This window comes from Motacilla alba, chromosome 11 (genome assembly GCF_015832195.1).
Source record: "Motacilla alba alba isolate MOTALB_02 chromosome 11, Motacilla_alba_V1.0_pri, whole genome shotgun sequence".
Taxonomy (NCBI): domain Eukaryota; kingdom Metazoa; phylum Chordata; class Aves; order Passeriformes; family Motacillidae; genus Motacilla; species Motacilla alba.
The window spans coordinates 14270284-14290176 of NC_052026.1; the positions used below are offsets into that span (position 1 = coordinate 14270284).

At 52.4% G+C, this 19893-nt stretch overlaps 1 protein-coding gene across 1 annotated transcript; it reads left to right on the forward strand.

Annotated features, from left to right (window-relative positions):
- Positions 1-11615: 11615 nt before the first annotated feature.
- Positions 11616-19123, forward strand: LOC119705800 (fractalkine-like). The gene is made up of 3 exons (XM_038148572.1): positions 11616-12220; positions 14727-14847; positions 15470-19123. Exons 1-3 carry the CDS (start codon positions 12148-12150, stop codon positions 16563-16565), a joined length of 1290 nt encoding a protein of 429 aa, XP_038004500.1. The 5' UTR covers positions 11616-12147; the 3' UTR covers positions 16566-19123.
- Positions 19124-19893: the final 770 nt, after the last annotated feature.

The following is a 19893-nucleotide window of genomic DNA, read 5'->3' on the forward strand; positions in this document are numbered from 1 at the left end:
ACTGACCTAAACCCCTCAGTGGTAACTCATCTGCTGGCCCGTCGCTCAAAGCCATTCCAGGAGCTCCAATCCCACCCGATTCTTTGTCACTTCCCACCATCCCCATCACAGAGACTCTCCACAAACACTCAGTTTCTGTTTCCCCTGGGCTGCATTAAGTTTAGGTTGTAGTGCACCAGGTTCCAGTCCCATCTATGGGGTTGGGCACACAGAGGCAGGGGGAGCATTGGCCACATGGACCTACAGACCTTTTTAGATAAGGGGCCACAGGCTTCTTTCCTGTAACCCTTCAGAAATCCTTCATCAGAATCTCCCCAAATATGCCCATACCAGTCCCCTGGATCCACATCTGCTATCATCATCCAGAAGTGGATAATCCTAATGTTTGGTGGGGTTTTTTTTTGTTTGTTTGTTTTGTTTTGACAGCTTTATTTCACTCCTTCGTTCCAATAAACACATTTGCTCTCCTTCCCTGTTGGTTCTTTGAAGACATCTGTCTGCAGCTGTTTCTCTACTGCCAGTCTTCTGGAATAACCACCCCGTGCCTGTGCTGTACCAGGCGCGCTCCCAAGGTGGCACACACGCTCTTTGCCGTGTCCTCCCCTGCCTCCGCGGCCCTGCTGCGTCTCTCTGCCACCTCCTGCAGGTCCAACCCCTTCTCCTCCACCCATTCCATCCCTAAAGGAGAAGGGACACAGCCCTGACTCCCCAAAAACCTCTCTATTGACATCCTGCTGACTATGCCAAGTAAAATGTTGTGCAATCTTATAAAAACAAGGCAAGTAATATATCCAAATGAAATTTATTTAGAAGGCAGCTGCCAAAAGGGCTTTTATTTGCTCAGTGTGGCTCTTGCTGGCAGAGGGCCACTCCTGTCAGCAGCAGAGCTGTGCTCACATCAGGCTGTACTGGGGCTGCCTGACGAGCCCTCGGGGGAACACTGCACCCCACGGTTGGAGGCTCAAGCTTTTGGGCACAAGGAAGTTAGGAGGTGATGTGGTCTGATGTTTTCTTCTAGATGAGAACCTGTCTTCTCAGCCTGCCTGTCCCCAGAGCCATGCCCATCAAACCTTCTTCCATGCATTCCCTCCCTCTTCTTCCGTGCCCTGCAGGGTTCCCTTGCACCTGGCAAGGAGCAACTGCTGAAAGGTTCCAGCCACCCTCCCCCTGTGTCACTTGAGCTCCTTGCATGTCCCAGCAGGCTTCCTGGTGCCTCTGAGTGCAGATCCAACTAAAACCCAGTCATGCCTGGAGGTGAAATCCTGAAGGAGCTCCATAGGTGCTTTGTTGTTTTGTCGCTCTGAGTTCTGCAATGCCAAAGACTGTAAACCTGACAGGCTGAGAAGTCCAGCTGGCCAGGGGGGTCCAGGGTGGCTCAGGGACCAATGGCACAAATTGGCACAATGAGCTCTTCCCTTTCAGTGGTTCAGAGGAGCTGGAGGAAATAATCCTGCAGGAAAAGAAACTGTCTCAGCACAGAGCATTTATCCCCATCTTCAGCACGGGCAAAGAGTATCTCCCAGTTCTAGATCCTGTGCAACTCCACTGAAACCAGCACAGGTCCTCAAAATCCAGGCAAGATGCCCTGAATCCAGCCTTGCAGGTCCACTTTCCACTGAAGACACCAATCTCTTGGGCCCTCCAGACTCACCTTGTTCTGCCCAGGGGTGAAGAGGACATGGACAGTCATGTAGAGGCCAGGTGACACCTTGCGGCGCACGTCACTGGGGCCCACCAGCTGGAAATAAGGTGAGCTCTCCAAAGTGACCTTCACCAAGTGAGGAACCTGCAGGAGAGACATGGAATGATGGTTTTGCCACTTGTGGGAACAGGTGGACATGCCCTGGTGCCATCCTTAACCACCCAGCACAGTGTTAAACCTCCACGTCCCAGCACTTACCTTGTCCCTGTTCCTCAGAGCCAGTGGCACTTCACAGACCTCACCAGGGGTGTAGCTGTGAAACACCACCTCTGGTGGGCAAGGCTGAGGTGAGCTGTGATCCAGGCCAACTGCTGAGAGCTGGAGAGGCAAGAGAGAGCAGGGAGAGGTTCAGGGGCTGGGAGGAAGATTCTGCTCTGATCCCCAGGGAAGCACAGCCTCTGGGTGAGTACATCTGCCCAGCCCACACTGGGAAAACAGTGGCTCTTCCACCTCTGCCCTGGGCTGATCAAAAGCTGCTGGACCACACTGAGCAGGCTCAAGCCAAGCTGCTCTTTTGGCACCCTCCTCAAATATCACATCAAACAGCAAGGGCAGGGAAAGGCTACCTTGTGATGGGATGTCCATGCTTGTGTTGAGGCTGGACAATCTGGGGCAGATTCAGCTTCTTAGCACTGGCCAGCCTCTGCTTGATGGTGAGAGACATCTTCTGGAAGGCAGAGGGAATCAGCTGAAGGGTAAAAAAAACACCAAGAGCCTCAGAAATGCACTTATTCATGGAGGCTTTTCTTGTTAACTTGCTACTGATGAATAATTTGTGATCACAGCCACTAGGACAGTTCTGGAAGCCCTGGAAGTTACCTGCTGAAATATTTAACATCAGTAAATTAATGATATAGAGCAGAATGCACATGCTGTAGCCACGTGGCTCTGTCCCATTAGGTTCTCTGTGATTTGATGTGACATGTTTGGGGATTTCTGCTCTTTGGGCATTTGTTTCCTCTTTAGTTTCACTGGATTGAGCTGGTGACCTTTGCAGAGAGCGGGGACGAGTTATCAGAACTCCCCTAACCCCATCCTTGCCCAGCACTCACAACCCACCACGTGGAGATGTCACTGCGGGTGAGTCCGAGGGAGGCAAGAAAGCAGCTCTGTGCCAAGGCTGAAGCGCACAGCAATGGGCCCAAGCTTCAGTGCTCTCTTTTTAATTAGCACTTGTTTTCTCTGTCTGGCCGCACAGACCCCTCCCCAGAAGAACACACGGAGCTCCTTGACAGAGCCCCAGCACCAGAACATCTCCAGTCAATGAGCTCCAGGCAGCAAAGGGACGTTTGTGGGTGGGGAGGAGGAATTGCCCTGACTGCACTGCTGGGCTGGAGCTGTGCTCCACACAGGAGATGGGACAGAACAGCAGGTTTGGAACCTGTTCAAGCTGGGACCAGCCCTGTCTGTCAGAGCTCCAGGCAGAGTTTGAGCTGCCCTGCACATGCCAGGTGCCCAAGGGCAGGCTGGTGAGAGCAGCACAGGTGAGTGTCCAGCCTGACAGAAGGAATTACTGCCACACAAAGGGGATGGAAAGCAGCACATCCTCAGGGATTCAGCTGTACATTGGTTTAACTTGGCTCTGGTGGCACAGCCAAGCAAGACACTGGACTGTCCCTGAAGCAACACACAGTGTTCCCTACTGCACCAGGACAGCCCCCACCAACAGGAGCATGGCACAAAGAGGTGGGGAGGGAGTCTGCAGCTTCACAGAGCTGCTGGACAACAGGTGGGGCAGCGAGAGGGACATAAGGGGAGGTTCCAGCCTTGGCACAGCTCAGGCCCAGTCACAGTGGGTACTCACAGTTAGAGGTTTCTCTGCCTCTCTGACAAACTTTCGATTACAATGTTCCACCACTCTGCCCTGAGATCCAGAAGCCATTGTAGAGAATGTCTGGCCTGGATCATTTGTGCCACTGGCCATGTCTTGGCTCACCTGGGAGGAGCAACAATGGAACTCTGAAAATCCAGAGTCCCATTCATGCAGACCCAAAGGATACACTGGTGTCTCCAGTCTGTGGCACCCTTGAGAAGTGAAGAATATGAGGCCACCCCACCCTGATTCATCATTAGACCCTATTTTAGTGGCTGAGTTAAGATTCATAAAAGCAAAACCCCAGAACAAACAGACCATGAAACAAAACAGCCTTTTGCTGTGGGTGCAGTCCCACAAGCCAAAAGACTTGTCAGAGCCTGGTGGCACTTAACGTCTCCCACCTTTTCCATTACATTTGTAACCCCATTTTCTGACATTATTAACCAAATCTCTGTTAATATCCAAACTGTCCTTTATCATTTTACAAGTTTTCTTGGTGGGAACAGAAGGAAAGTGAATGTCACTCGGCTGCTGGCCTGGGTGCGTCACCGAGGGAGCAGGACCACCCGCACGATGGCATTGTCCCCTGCAAGAGCGGCTCTTCCAGCGCGGGGAACTCCGCGGGAATTTCCCCGGGGGCAGAGCGCGGGGTGCGCTCCTTGGGGCCCGCGGGAGCCTTTCCAGGGCACAAAAGGACAAAGGATGGTGTCCCTTCCTCATCGCCTGGCACATTAGGGCTGGGGGGGCAGCGCAGGACCCTGACCGAGGGCCAGGCATGGTGGGTTTGTTCCCTATCAGCCATCCGGTGGGTGCCCAGGGGAAGCAGCGCATCCTTTGCTGATGCTTTTCCTCCCGGCGGATGGCGGCTGGGGATGGCCGGGAGCTCACGGGGGCGGCTCAGCGCTGCGGGCACCTCTCCCAGAGAGAGCCTTTGCTTCTGTCACAGCTCACAGGAGCCCCCGGCGGGTCCTGCTCCTTGCGGTTGGCTCGGTCCCTAAATTTCACCCCACTGGTCTGGAGTAGGTGAACCTGCAGTTCTCTGGAGTCATGGGCTGGGGATGGACAGGGAGGATGCCTGCACGCAGGGAGGACTCAGGGTTCCAGGGCAGTGAGAAGGGACACAGACACGTCTGCTCTTTGTGCAGACAGTTCATTTTGTTTTGGCACACAGTTATGAACAGGACTGCTTTTGCTCATAGCCCTGGTTTGACATCAGTGCTGTCCTAGGGAGAGAAATTGTTCCCCAAGTAACACCTTGAATCCCAGACATAACTCATCTCTGCTTTCTTCAGTTCTTCCCTGCTGCCTCCTTGGGTTGATATGAAGAATCATAGCCTGGGGCAGGAATCTCTTTTACCCTTATCCACAGCACCCTCTTTTTAAACTATCCCCAGCCAACAACAAAATGCTAATGTCTGGCACCTGTTGCTCTTTTAGGTGACAGGACGTCTGCATTGACCCTAGAAACACACCCAGAGTCACAACAGCAGGTCAGGAGCCTGAGAATCTCATGCATCAGGCAGTGAGACAGGCATGACTCTGTCATGGTTCCAGAAAGAAACTTGGCTAAGGCAAAAGCACGCTGCCCTGGAAACAGGCTGACTGTGCATCTCAATGCACTGCTGAGGGAGCAGCTCCCCAGTGGGGTTACAGCTGAAACCCACAGGAGTCTGGAGGCTCTGGACAGAGCCAGAGGGGGAGGATACACCCTGTTCTTACAACGTGGGGTGCAGAACAGCTGGGGTGGGAGGGGGAAGGGGTTCGGTGACTCCCTGGTCTCTTAGCTGAGCCAGCAAGGCTTGAAAAGGGTTAAAAACCTGGGCAGGGAAATGTTTGCCTGGGCTTGTTTTTCTGCCCAGCCCGAGTGGCGTGTCCGTTTATTGTGCTGGGCCATGGAAAGGCTTCCTGGCTGCTGGGAGCCGCGCAGCCTCCCGCGGCTGCTGCCTGTGTGTAACCCGGGCACCGGCAGGAGCTCAGTGCGTGCCTGTGGCTGGGAGAGCCACCGGAGCCACTGGGGTGGCAGCTCCAGTCTGGAGGGCTGTGATATCCCATTCTGCAGGAAACGTGCTGGGATGGAAGGGCTCAGCTCAGCCCAGGGGCTGCCAGTGCCCCAGCACAGTCACATCTGTCAGGTCACTGCACGTGGCAGCCCCAAATGCTGCTGGCCAGCAGCCCCCATGGAGACACTGCTGGGGATCAGCCCCATGGCTCCACTGGAGAGAGGTTTGGGGATCTCTCCTTCACTCACCATCACAGTTTAATGTCAAACAGTTCCCACAGCCTTTTTTGGAAGGCTCTCAGACATCTCTTGCCCAGAGGAGGCGGGAAGAGGTGAGCCTTTCTGAGAACAGAGCTGCTTCTGGGAAGCTCCTTTCTTTGAGACTGCCGGCGTGTGCAGACACGCTGGATGGAGAAGTGGGAAGAGGGGATGTGGAGAGGTGCTGACTGTGCTGCATGCATGCATGCCGTGGCATGGGGCCCACGGGCTGGCTCTGTGGCAGATGGGGACTCACAGCACCCCAGGCAAAGGGCTGGGGCCGGGACCTGGCTGTTCCTGCCAGGAAAACCCTTCCAGGACACGAGGATGCTTTGCACAGGCACTGGCTGCTCCTGCTGACATGGGAGGGAGGAATAGGGGGAGTAAAAGGGGCTGCTGCAAATAGGCACATGGCTCATCCTCTCCTGCAGCCAAGGCAGCAGGCACTAGCCTGGCCTCAGGGTCTGGCAGAGGTGAAATAGCAGAGCCATGACACTTTGCTGCTCCCCCTCTTCTGTCCAATCCACAGAGGCTCCAGAAGAATCCTTTTCCAGGAAGCAAAAGAGGGGAGAGCCCCCTTTATCACCCTGGGACAAAGCAGAGCACAGCCACCCCTGTGCCAAGGGAGAGCAGCTCCAACAGCAGCCATGCTCTCCTGTGGCACATGGAGATTTCTGTCTTGCCCTCCTGACCACTGTTGCTGCCACTCTCACCTCTCCTCCCTGCAGGGCAGTGGCAAGAGACTGACCTTCCATGGATCATGGAATCACAGAACAGTTTGGGTTGGAAGGGATCTTTAAATGCCATCCAGTCCCACCCTCTGCCATAGGCAGGGACACCTTGCAATATCCCGGGTTGCTCAGAGCCCCAGCCAACCTGGCCTTGAACTATTCCAGGGATGGGCCAGCCACAGCTTCTCTGGAGAATCTGTGCCAGGGCCTTGCCACCCTTGTAGGGAAGAATTTATTCCAGATATCTAATCTAACCCTGCTTTCTGTCAGTTTGAAGCCACCTTGCCTTGTCCTGTTATTCCATGCCCTTGTCCAAAGTCCCTCTCCAACTCTCTCGTAGTCCCATTAGTACTGGAAAGGCTCTAAAGTCTCCCTGGAACCTTCTCTTCTCCAGGTTGAACAACCCCAGCTCTCTCAGCCTGTCTCCACAGCAGAGGTGCTTCAGCCCTCAGAACATCTTGGTGGTGTCTGGATGTGTTCCAGCAGCTCCACATTCCTCCTGGGGCCCCAGAGCTGGGGGAAGACATCCTCTGTCTGCCCTCCATCATGCCAGCTTTGTGGAACTGTTCCCTTCAGGCCCTGCAGCTACACAGAAGGACTGGGACATCAGGATATCTCCCCAGCTCTGTAGGGACTTAGGCAGGAGCCAAGGGCTTGCTGTGTTCAGGGAAGCCTGCTCTGGTAGAGTCCCTTCATGCTCCTTCTCAGCTACAAAGCTGCCCAGATGTCACCTCTGCCATGCAGGCACCTTCCCCAGAGTTCCCCATCCCCTTTCCTAGGAAGGAGCTTGCTCCCATGGCTGCCTTGCTCAGTGGGAATGCTGCTCTTCCCTGTTTAGAAAGAGCATAACCATGGTGTGCACTGAAGAGCTCCGTGTTTATTTCTTTAGACACAATATTTTCAAACAACTTGAATCTTGTTTGCTGCAGCAGACAGTGCAGCCCTTGGCAGCCTCCATGGGACAGGCACAGGATGAGTTTTCCTCAGTCCAGGCTGCTCCAGCTTCCAAGGAGAGGCAGCAATGTCCCACTGCAGGCATGCACCTTTCCCTGCAATGTCCCACTGGGATCAGCCAACAGTTTGCAGCTCGGGTGTGAGCTGCATTCCACAGCCTGGCTGCCTTGGGATGCTGACTGGGAGCTGTGGAAAATGCAGAGTATCAGCCCTTTGCACTGTGTGCTGGGCTTCAAACTGGTTCTCATTTACAGAGAAGGAGGAAGCCAATGTGTCAGAGAAGTGAAAGCCAGTGTGATGTTCTCTACTTTTGAAAACATTTTCTACGTAAAGCAGTTCCCTTAAAACACAAGCCCCACAGTGGTCAGCACTTCCAAAATTGGAGTTTTCCGTCCCCTGTGGAGACACTGGTGCAGACAGATCCAGACAGCTGCTTTTCATATCCTGCTTCATTCTTAAATGTGAGAAAATACAAAATCATGTGGTACCTTTCTTGATCCCCTGCCATTTAATTCTCTCCCTTATTACAGTAATGGCCCAAGAGCTCTACATGAACCACAGAGGCTTCTCCGAAGGGCATCTCCAAAGTAAGAGGCCACATATGGCTCTAAGAAACCTTCTCCTGAGTTTGGCAAGGGTGTCCTTGGCCAGGAGAGAGGGGCTTGGTGGCTTGGTTTGTGTCAGAGCAGCAGCTGAGCTGCCAACACCCCTGAGAAGAGGTGGGTTAGCGTGAGGATGAGCTGCCACGAGGCAGCTGGGAGCTTAGTCAGGGGAAAGAGAATCCCTTGCTATGTCCAGAGCTGGAGTCATTGTGTCTCCCTTGCAGCACCAACACTGGCTGGGTTGTCCCAAAAACTAAATTCTCCTGCTGCCTCTTTCCAGCAAGGCCCTGGGATGGAGGACAATGTTGTGGGCAGACAAGGATGCTGCTGTCAGTACCTGTTCCCAGGCCCTGCTCTAGTGCCACCAGCTCCTGAGCCTGGGGAGCTCCTGAACATGCTTCCCATGAAATGGAAATCAACATTCTCATCTGATCCACTTTGGCATCTTTCTTTCCGGTCAGATACAGGCTCCTAGCTCTCATTTACTTTCCCTTTTAATTCTCAGTCTTGACCTTATTTCAAAGAATACAAATCTACTGTAACAAATAATTCTTTCACAAAGAACCAAACAGAAAACGTTTCCAGCACGGAAACTCCCTGAAGGAGATGGGAGGTGCTCTCGGGCCATTTCCTGTTCGTTTAGGACACAGCCCACATTCCCTTTGTATATTGTTTTGCATGTAAATCTTTGCAGGTTCAAGGTGCTTTTTTGCCTTCCGGAGAAATTCCTCAGGCATTACTCACATATTCCCTCCACCTGTGGGGACCTTGACCCTGTGCACAGCTCAAGCTGCTTGTGAACGGCCCTGGCAAAGCTCTGGTGGGTGTGAAATGCTGGAGCTGCTTTCAGGTCTCACCTGGGTAAGATGGGATCTGGCACTTTGACCTGTGGCATATGTGGTTTGGAGCAGTAAACCGAGTTCCTGCAGCAATCAAAGATTAGGGGATGACATCAGATCAGGCTTCTGATTGTGCCTGGTGCCTGTCACCAATGTCCCCAGCAGACTTTGTTCTCCTTTCGTTCTGCATCAAAACCAGTGTTTAGGCAGCAGAACATCTGTCCTGCTACAAAGATGGCTTTAGAGCAGAGTGGGAGCTGGAGGCAGAGAGCCCAGACTCCAGCATGGACACTGAACTGTCTGGGGTGCCACCCTGTTATGGGTGCTGAGGGTACACTGGGGCAGTGCTGGAAGGCCCAGAGCTTGCAGGACCTCCTGGTGGTGCCCAGTGTCCAGTGTGTGGTCCCTCTGCCCACACTCCATGGCAGGAGCACAGGTGAATGTTTGTGGATGTTTTCCCCTTTTCCATGTTTCCTTTCTGTAGTTACATACAGGGAAGAAAAACAACCTTCTTCCTGTTATCCACTGCTTTTCTTTGGTGCTGTGACAGCCTTCAGAGAGCCTGGGGGTGCAAAGGGTTGCCTCAAGAAATCTCCTAAGGAGGAAAGGGAGCAGGCTGAGATAAGCTGGCCCAGGTTCCCAGTTACTCAGTCTTTCTGCTCTTTGTTTCCCTGAAGGCTTGGATGTCCCTGGCTCACAGGGTTGCACACTCCATCACTTGGATGCTGTGATTCTGGGATTGCTCATGTAGGAGGTCACCTGCCTGCTTGCACTCATCCATGTCACAATTTCATCCACAGGTCCAGATCTGCACTGAAAAACAACCCGTTATTCCTGGAAACTACAGTGAAACTAAATCAAATGGAGAAAACCAGTGCCCAGACAATTCCTACTGTAACTAAAGAAGCTAAAATCTGTTGCATGTAAGAGAAGTCCTGACATCCTTCACTGTCATGTGGGAATCCTTAAAACCAGAGGGTTTTGGGAAAGCTGCAGAAGGCAGGCCTGAGAGACAGCAGAACTGTGATTAGAGCTAAGTGGCCTGCCTTCTGCAGCTTTCCCAAAACCCTCTGGTTTTAAGGATTCCCACATGTCAGACTGACACAATGCCTGTGGTTTATCACTAGTTATATCAGGAATATCTCCTGGAATACATCAGATCCTCTGACTTTGTGTTTTTCAATGCTGCAAGACCTCAAAGAAGTGCAGTAAGGGTCTGGTGTGGAGGAGCAGATTGGGATGGGATGGGATGGGATGGGATGGGATGGGATGGGATGGGATGGGATGGGATGGGATGGGATGGGATGGGATGGGATGGGATGGGATGGGATGGGATGGAAGGGTGGTATAGGAAGTGGGTTGGCAGTGATGGTGCCAGTTTTCTGCCAGCTGCAGCCCAGGCTTGTCACCACTCGTTGGAGCTGCCTGCTCCCATTGGAGGCAGTTGCTGTGCCTCTGTATCCTGCTTTTGGTGGGAAATACAGGGCTTGGTGGTGGCTTAGGCCCTCGCTGCTGCCAGCACTCGATGGCTGGTGGTGTCCCACAAAGCCACACCGAGGCTGCAGCTGCCCTCCACACTCTTGCTGAGGAATTTCCTTGCGTAGATGTCATCTCCAAATCTGGCTGCTGAGCTCACAGGGAGCAAATGGAGATGTCCAAAAGTGACCTAGAGGAGTCCTCTGCCAGGTAAAAGACCTCCAGCCCAACCTGCAGAGAAGCAGCAGCTGCATTATCTGCCAGAGAGCACTTTGTGCCTTAAAACAACAACACCTATGGCACGTCATGCCTTTGGCAAACAAAGCACTCCCTCTTTGCTGGATGTCAGAGCCCTTGCTCAGTTTTACCTACCTCTGACAGCAAAGCCTTTGCAGAAAAGGCAGAACCTGTTTCTTCAGGGGAGATGTGAGCATATGCAGGCTGTGCCATCACTTCCAGCAGCCAAGGTGCCCAGTGGCTTCAGGCAATGGGACAAAAGTTTCCTGTGGACCTTGAGAAAACACCATTTGGGGAAGGGCCAGAAAACATCCCAGCAAACTCAGCATGTTCTGTTCTTGCTAGATCAAGCAGACTATTTCAAGCCTTAATTTTTATTTCATTTCCTTGAAATGGCTTTTTTCTTCTAATACAACACAACCAAAACTGAAGTTGCAGGCTGGGATTTTCACCAAATACGGAAACCTGGGGATTTTCTCATTTGAAAACTAAAATTCCAACTGGAACCATTGGAATTTCCCACAGCACAGAGATGCCAGATTTCCACCAGCCCTAAGAAAACTTCAGACAAAAAGATTTCTTTTCTGAGGCAGTCACAGACTCAGTCTTGAGCTTATCTTCATCTTTCAGTGGAGGGAATTTTCAGGGGAAAATTGTTCTGTCTCCTGGGACCGGAGATGAAAGAGAAAGTAAAGGTGCAGGATGTGGCTGCAGTGTTGGTATGTCTGCTCCTGACCTGCCCGGAAAGCCCTGAGACAGCCTGGTCCTGGCAGAGCCGGGGGTCTCCTGCTCCTGCTCCCAGCATCGGCAGGACCCCGATGTCTGAGCCCCTGTGTTTGTGGAAAATCAGGCTGCAGACAGCACGGCCAGGGCACAGGAGCTGCCTGCAGGGCCACCGGGTGCCTGCTCATCCCTCTCTTTGGTGATGCTCCTTAGAGACAGCCTGGCCTGAGATCAAAGTGCAGCCGATGAACTCATGATCCTGATTAGCAAATTCCGTCCCTTTTGGCCTAATGACTGCTGTTGTAAGATGGCTGCCAAAAAGGAAAGGAATAACTGCTTTGGCATTTTGGGTAATTAATGAGCTTACTGAGCAGCGGGGAGCTGTAGCCGGAGGTGGGGAGAGCTTTACAAGCCTAAGGACAGCGATGCCTTGGCAAGAGACACACAGGCGGGAGAAGAGGAGGCAGCAGCCCACCACTGAAAGTCCCTGCCTGAATAATTTGCCAGGTAGCCTGGGCTGCTGTGCGTGCGTTGGGAAAAGCTGCTGTGAGTACATCTGGGGAATTCCAGGAGCCATCCCGCGCCACAGCAGTCGCTATTCCCTCCCCTCTCCCTCCTCCTCCTCCTGTCGTCACCCTTGGACACGTGTGAGGCAGTGAATAACAACTAAAGCTCTGTCTCGGGGCTGCACAATCCTGGAATGAGCGGCAGCATCCGTGTTGCTCCGGAGGATGCAGTAAGCAGCCGGGAGTGGGAAATACTGCCGGGAATCCCTCCCTGCCTGCCTTTCCTCCTGCCGACCACGGGAACATGAAGGCTGCCTGTCTCCAGATGCTGCTGCCGCCGCTGCTGTGGGCCCTGTGCCTGGTGACCCTGGCTGGAGGTGAGCCGCGGCTCCGCTCGTCCCCTCCCTCCCCGGGGACAGCCAGGCTCGGGGGGATGGCGATGGGGCCGGGGAAGGGGGACGCTGGCACTGTGGGGACCTCAGCGGGAGGGATGCAGGAGATCTCAGGGCAGGATCAGGCTGAGGTGGAGGGGGAAGCCAATAAATGGCCGCAATCCTGGCAGCAGGGACATCCGAGAGCCCCGTGATGGCTTCTGTCGCGCCTGAGGGCAGATGGGGAGAGCGGCGGAGACACTTCCCGATGACCTGTATTAGGAAAAAAGCATCGTGTACTTCTTGTTCCCCTTTTTCCACCTCCCCGGGGACTTGGCAGGAAGCCTGCAGCCTGGCCAAGGGTGGGTGTCTGAGGAGACGACGCCGTGTCCCGACGGTGCTGCCCGTGCGGCAGGGGTGTCCCCGTGTCCCCGCAGTGTGTGTGTGCCTGGCCGCGGGCGGGAGCCGCTCTCCTGCTCTCCGGGCGCAGATCTCGCTGCCCGCAGGTCAGTGCTCGCCACCCTTCAGCAGGGTGCTGCTGGGCTGTCCCGCCGGCTCTCAGCGCCGCGGGCAAGGCTGGGCTTTGCCCGGAGCCCAGGGTGGTCTATTCCCACGGTGCCCCTGAGCTCTGTGTCCTGCCGCCAGCAGCCGGAGCAGGGAGGACAGCACGGGCGGCTGGGGATGGAGCTCCTCCCTCCGCGCACCTCTGGACAGGTTCTCCAGCGCTGGCCCCAGGAAAGGGGACAGCAGGGACACCAGGCAGCTTACCCTGCCCTGGGAACCCGCTGCCTGCTTGGCACTGCCTGACTCTGCTCACCCACGGCCAAGCATCCATTTCCCCCAAATGAGGAAATAGGGCTGGCCCTGCTAAAGGCCTGCTGGAGCTCCACGGGTCTTTGGAGGAACTGTGCTGAAAAGCAGGTGCCAATGGCTCATAAGAGAAACTCCCAGATGCCTTTGGCAAAGACGCAGATGCAGCTCAGAGAAGCGGGGTTGAGCCCCCCCAGGAGGAGGGCTCCATGCTCCCGTGGCACCCCTCTGTCCTTGGAACGTGCTTTCCAAGCTCCTCCACTCCGGGAGAAACCTATCAGGAGTTCAGCCAAATGGAAACCATTTGCATTGTGCCAATAATTGCAAAATCAGCTCAGGGTTCTTAGAGGAACGTATCTGGTTCTCCAGGGAACAGGGACTGCTCCCCACCATGCACATCCCTGGCCACCCCCAGGGACGGACGGCGTGGCCCTTGTCACTGTGCCTGTGCTGCTGAACTGTGCTCTTGAAAGTGGAAGCCACCAGCAGAATATCCTCTGGCTAATGAGGGTTGATTGGCAAATCGGCCGCCCTGAATTCCCAGCAGGAAATTCTTGACCCTAAAATGCCACAGAATACATTATTGTGTGAAAAAAGAGTTTTGCTTTAACTTGACTTGACTGAGAGTTGGAAATGGACTTCTGTAGAGGGGCCACAGGAGTGTTTGCTTGGGACTTCTTTGCAATCATTTCCCCAGTAAATGATTCAAATGATTCAGAGTGCTCTTGCATTGATGCACATTCTTGTACCTGGTACCTGGGTCATTCCTAACTGAACTGCATAAAATTTGCCACATTCCTTTGGGAATCAGAGGCAACATTTTGTAAGAGACAGCCTGATTGAAACCAGATGCCAGTTCCTTTCTTCACAGAGGCCCCAGATAAATCAGGGATTGTTTTTGTAAATCCTGCCCCCAGGGACGTCAGGAACAAGTTGTCAGGATGTGTTGTGCAAGTGTTGTGGGAGGCTGGAGGTGGATGCAGGCATGAATGGCCCCAGTGGTGTGACTGGCCTTGCCCCTTGAAGGGGTCAAGAAGGGTTTTATTTTTACACTTTGCAAACTGAAAACTGTATTTCTGGTGGAAGTCGAAAAGATGTGTTTGGGAAGCTGGGCTGCTGAGATACCTGAGGGAGTGAAGCATCATTCACCAAGAGGTTTTTGCTCTGCACCCTTTCTCTGAGCCCAGGTGGCGTTCAGAGACCGTGCAGCGAGCAGAGAGGCAGGATGCTCATGTGGAGGGGAAGTCCCACAGGAGGAAGAGATAGGACTCTAAGAGATAAGGAGAGAGCAGAGCACCCTGCCCACTGGTGAGGGTTGCAGCAGGTCTTTGGGGATGAAGAAATGAATTTTCTGGGCATTGTGCTGAGACCAGTCCTCCTGGTAGCCAAAGGGGAAAGGACCTGCAGGTCCAGGGGCTTGCACATCCTACAGGACAAGATGAAATGCTGTCCCAAAAGCTCACAGGTTTCACAGTGCTTTTTTCCCCTCAGTTTTCTGGGTATCTTATTGTATGTGTGGGTGCTACAAGCAAATTTGGCTTTGTCTTCATCAGGATCTGTCTTCATCTCAGTTCAGCAGGGATTGGAAACTTTTGTGGCAAGCTTTGGACTCTTCCCTGGGGAAGGGAGAAATGAAACAGTGCTGGTTTTGAGAGGCTTTGATAAAAAGCCAGCACTTAATGAGGTGAAATTTTTATTTCAGGGCAACCCAGAGCACGTGTGAGGTGTTCAGAACTGTGCAGAAATCCTACAAAGAAGTTATCAGAGAAGGTGATCAGGAGCTACCACGACATCGACCCCAAATGCAGACGAAATATCACCATGTAAGTGCTGCCCCACTTCCAAGTGGGATCAAATGGATGGGGAAAGGGACTGAGGGATGTACTGGGCAGGACAGGGCAGAGGAATGACGTGGGGAGAGAGCTCACATGTTCCTCTGAAAGCAGGTATTTTGTCTGAAGACAGATTCAGACTTGTGAGCTTGTCTGGAAATGAGAGAAGTTCCATTTCTTTTCTTTGGGATAATTGTTGTTTTGTGCTTATGCTGCAGTTCATGCACCACTGACACCATTTTATTGCTGCCCGGGGGGTGGGTGCAAAATGAAGCTGCTGGGTTGACCTTGGAAAGTCTCCCATCACCCAGTAAATCAGAGGGTTTTTCCTTCATGCCTGTGTGCCCCGGGGCAGCTGGTGCCTGTGGAGCTTTCTGTGTCCAAGTAGGACAATGCTTCTGAAAGTGAAAAACTTCTTAGGGGAAAGTCCTTCACCCGTGAGTCATGTTCTCCTGCTGCTCGTTCAGTCAGATATCAGAGGCACCTGCCTGCCCTTCCTGAAATGAATCATGCAGACAACTCTTGGTGTTTGCATCCACACACCTTCCCCACAGCTCTGATCACGTGAACCAGTGTTTTCTTTATTCAGTGGGCCATCTCTTTATATTTTCAGATTTGTTACTGTGAAGTCCAGGGAGATTTGTGCGGATTCAAATGAAGGCTGGGTGCAGGAGATCAGAGACAAACTGGACAGGAAAAATGCCGCAGTGATGCCACCACACGATGTCACCTCAGCAGAAGAGGCCGGGAGTGTTGAGAGACGTGTTGGTCCTCCAGAACTGGCTCCATCTCAAGCCACTGCTCCAGCTAGTTTCTTCCAAGGGGCTGGAACAACAGTTCGGGAGGGAATACATGCTCCTGCTGCCACGACAGAGGTGTCCAGCAAGCCCCCCCTGGGCAGGCAGGAGCCCACCCAGCTCCCTGCAGGATCCAGCCCCGTGACATGGGAAGAGGCTGTGCACTCTGAGCTCACTCCAGAAGCAAAGGGAGAGCCCTCAAATTCTCCTGCATCTGCAGCAGCTGTTGCAGCAGGCATGGGCTCCAGGCAGCCCACCCCACGCCCCACTGTTCAAGATACAGCTTCTCCTCACTCCAGTTCAGACCTGATGGCTGCTGCCAGAGGATCAAACCAACCTGTACTTGCCACCAATGGATCCCTGGACCCTACAAGAGCCAGAGCCAACACACCAGACACTGCTTCGAGCAGTTCTAGGTCAGATCTCCCCTACATCTGGGACAGTATGAAGACCACAACAGTCACAGAGGCACCACAGCCTACTTCAATTTCTACTCTGAGCTCCACCACTGCCACAGACAAAGCTGCTTCTGTCCATACCAACAGGGTTGTTGGTCCCTCTGCAGGTGTGTTTGCTACTACAGCATTTGATCATTCATTGCCTGCAGGGAAGCAAGAGCCTTCAGACACAGTAGTTTTTACTCACCAGGTGTTGTCAAGCCAAGCCAGAGTGCAGATGATCACAGTCAGGCCAAACAATCTGCCTCTGCCCAGCTTCTTGTCAGAATCTCAAATGCACTTTGTCATCCCAGTGTCTGTGGTCTGTGGACTGATGGTTAGCAGTGTTGCTCTTGTATGGCTGTATCTGAAATTTGGAGTTAAACCAGAAGAAACATCAAGAGAAATGGTGCAGGGCTTGCTCTACCAGCAGGCAGGACATCAAGACAATGTCTATCCAATGGAAGTAATATGAATGCTTGGTGGCATGGACATTTTTGGCCTCAGCTGTATGTGTGTTGCTCCAGAAAAGCTGTTCATGCTGAACTGGTGACCAATAGGAAGCAAGCCTGGGAATAAAAATCACAGAGAAAACTGATTTTTGGTAGATCAGAATGCCCATTAATATGTCTACTTCATCACTGACCAATCACAGAGTTTTGGAAATAAGGGAGACACTTCTTTTCTACTGGCACTGTTCTGTACTAAGGCTGTGGCTGTTCTATTGCTGTTGCTGGCTCTTTGCCAGGTGATGTGATTTTCCAAGCCACTCTTGGGAATTTTTCTGTGGTTCATTGTGGCCCAGGCAAGAAGCCACTCACCCACCCACACTGCTGGACTTGGGCTCAGCCACCTTGAGCAATCTCAGCACCAAACCCACACAATTTGCACTCAAACTCTCTGCTGCTTCTTTCTTTGCACTTCAGGTCTCTGCTCTGTCAGACCGAGACTGAAGCTGGTGGCCAGCTGGGTGCTGCCTCTCCCTGGGCTGATGGAATTTGCTCTCATCATTTTCTCTTGCTGGAGGCACGAGGGATAGCCCAGCTTTTCAGAAATAGTTGACCAACACTGCATCTGATCAGGGGACTGAAGGTCAGTGCTGCAGATCTTCTATTCAGAGAAGCTGGCAATCCACACTCTGTCTCCTCCTTGAAATCAGGCCCTTCCTTTGAGCAGCTATGGGTATTTCTTCTTGCAGATGAATTCTGAGAGCTGGTTCTTGGCAAATCAATGCAATAAATCCCTTCTGACAGCTGATGCACCTTGTGCCCAGCTGCATCCATCACCAGGGCAGGATAATGCTGACGAATCTTCACAAATGGGAGAAATCAAGAAACCACCCAATAATTTTGCTATTCCTGTGTTATCATTAGAACATTTTTGCTCTTCTCTGCAAGCACAAAACCCAGGAAATGTGGAGCTGAAGGCAATTCTGGATGTAGTCATGAAGGAATTACTCTACCACAGCAGGCATAACATCCTTTCGATTCCGTTTTCTCTCTAGAAATAAGCACATTTGCTGATCCACAAAAAAAAACAACACCAAAAAAACCCACAAAATGCTTATTCATGCTCCTATACTTCAGCCACATTTCAGTTTTTTTCCATTTTGGATAGCACTGATCAGCAGGCTATGAAAGTGCTGTTACAGAACCAGGCCTTTTTAAACCTCAAATTGATTTTGATTTTTACACATCCTGACACTGCTGTACATAACTCTTATGTTTTATCTGTGGTCAAGTCTTGAAAGCCCTTATTAAACTTTGACTCCAGGATGTGACTCCAGGACTGCTGGAGTGTGCAAAGGTCTCCATGACATGATGCTTTGTAAGTAGATCCGTATCAAGGGTCAGATCCCAACCAACCTCAGTGGATCAGATCCATGAGTACCAATATGCATGCAGAAAACAAAAGCAAGATCAGCAAGAAAAAAGCAAGAAAATAATAAGCAAGATCATCAAAAATGATGGGCTAGCTGTAAAGCAGAGCTTGAGGAATGTGGCCTCTTAGATCTGTCAGATTGCTCCTTCAGGGCATCCATCCAGCCCTGCAGGGGGAGAGGACACACTGCAGCTGTGCTTGCTTTCTGACATCACACATCCCTTACTTCTGCATTTTGTTGGCTCGAGGGATTCCTCTCCTTTGCAAGCACAGGATGCAATCAGATGAATTTCAATGATTAATTTGGAGTGAAATCCTTCCTTGTGCAGCAGCTCAGCTGTGGAATCTGGTTGGGGTTGATTTTCCTAGAGGGTAAATCTGGCTCTGCCAGTGCCACCTCCCCGTGCACCCCACTTGTGCACAGCTGGAACTCGTGAGGTGATGTACCGTGGCATTATTTTTATATGAAACACTAGAAATGTTATTTTTGTAAAAAGGTTTTATAGCTTTTCGAATGTACGTAATGTCCTGTCTGAGCTGCTTGGAGTTGAGATCTTTGTGGCAGCACTGGGAAACACTGTGCCTTGTCTATTTTGTTGCTGGTCTTAGATGGTTTGTGCATGTCCACGGGAGCTGGATAACCCCCAGGCCCTTCAGCAAGCAGAGTGGACACTTGTGTGCTGCAGGTGACGCAGCAGGGCTGGGGAGATGGATGTGCACCGCCGGGTCACTTGGAGTCCCACCACTCTTGGGAAGGACACTGCTCCCAGCTCCACCACCAGCTCCCAGCTGCTGTGATCCCACTGAACTCATCAGGAGCAGCTGCTTCTCCAGGCTGGCCCTGTCCCTGTGCATTCCCTGCTCCCCTCTCCTGTCCCTTGGCTGTTGGCAGGCAGGGTGCTGGCACCCTCACAGGTGAAACCCAGGACAGGGGGACACTGCTGCTCTGCAATGGGCAGCCTGGGAGGGAGGGAGGGAGGGAGGGAGGATGGAGCCTGTGGGTGTCACCCATTTCTGGGGGTTAAAATACCACTTGCTGTAGAGCACAGTGACTGTTACAAGCTCCAGTTTGTTTGTATATTGAGTGTGTGCATGAGAAATGAGCTGTACATTTTTATAGAAGTAAAAGTAATAAAGTCCTTATGTTAAAAACTTTCACCCTCAGGGGATTGAGCCTTGAGCTGGGCTACCAGGCCTGGTCCCTGCAGAGATGAGCACCTATGACTGAGCACTGTGGAAAGCATCCCAGCATCACTAAGAGATGGCAAAGCTGGCACAGCTGGATGTGGCCAGGCTATTGCTCCATGTCCTTTAAGGTTTTGATCTTGCAGATGTTTGCAGGAAATACATTTCCTCACAGGGATTTGTGTCTCCCATCTTACTAAGGCAAGAGAGAAAACTGGACTTTGGCATTGTTTAAGCAAAGCTAAGGTCAAACAGCAGCCCAGAGACAATAAACATTGTGCTCCAAGTCTGTTTTGTAAGGAGGCAAGAGGACAAGGGCTGAGACAGGACCTCTCCCACCCCAGCCAGGGCTTGGGCTGCCCTTGTGTGCTGGAGAGCTGGGAAGAGCAGCTCAATGAAAGAGTCAGTTCTCAGGGCAGGAGCAGGAGGGATGAGCATCTTCCCTGCATTTCAGGAGCTCTTGTCCCAACCATCTCTCAGCCCCGTGCCCTTCTAGGTAGGTGCAGAAGTCAATGAAAACTTCCTGCGGCTGAGTAACCAGGCCAGAAAGGTCATTTGGGGGATAACGTAACTCTAAGAAAATGAAAGCACTTTTGTTTTTTTTAATTTCATTTCTCTCCTGTGGAGAGGGCAGGCGAGGAAGGAGGGGGTGGTGCAAACCAGGCAGGCCTGACAGGATGAATCATTTCCCACCATTTCCCCCAGGCAGAGCTGGCCCCAGCAGGGCTCTTTGGCGC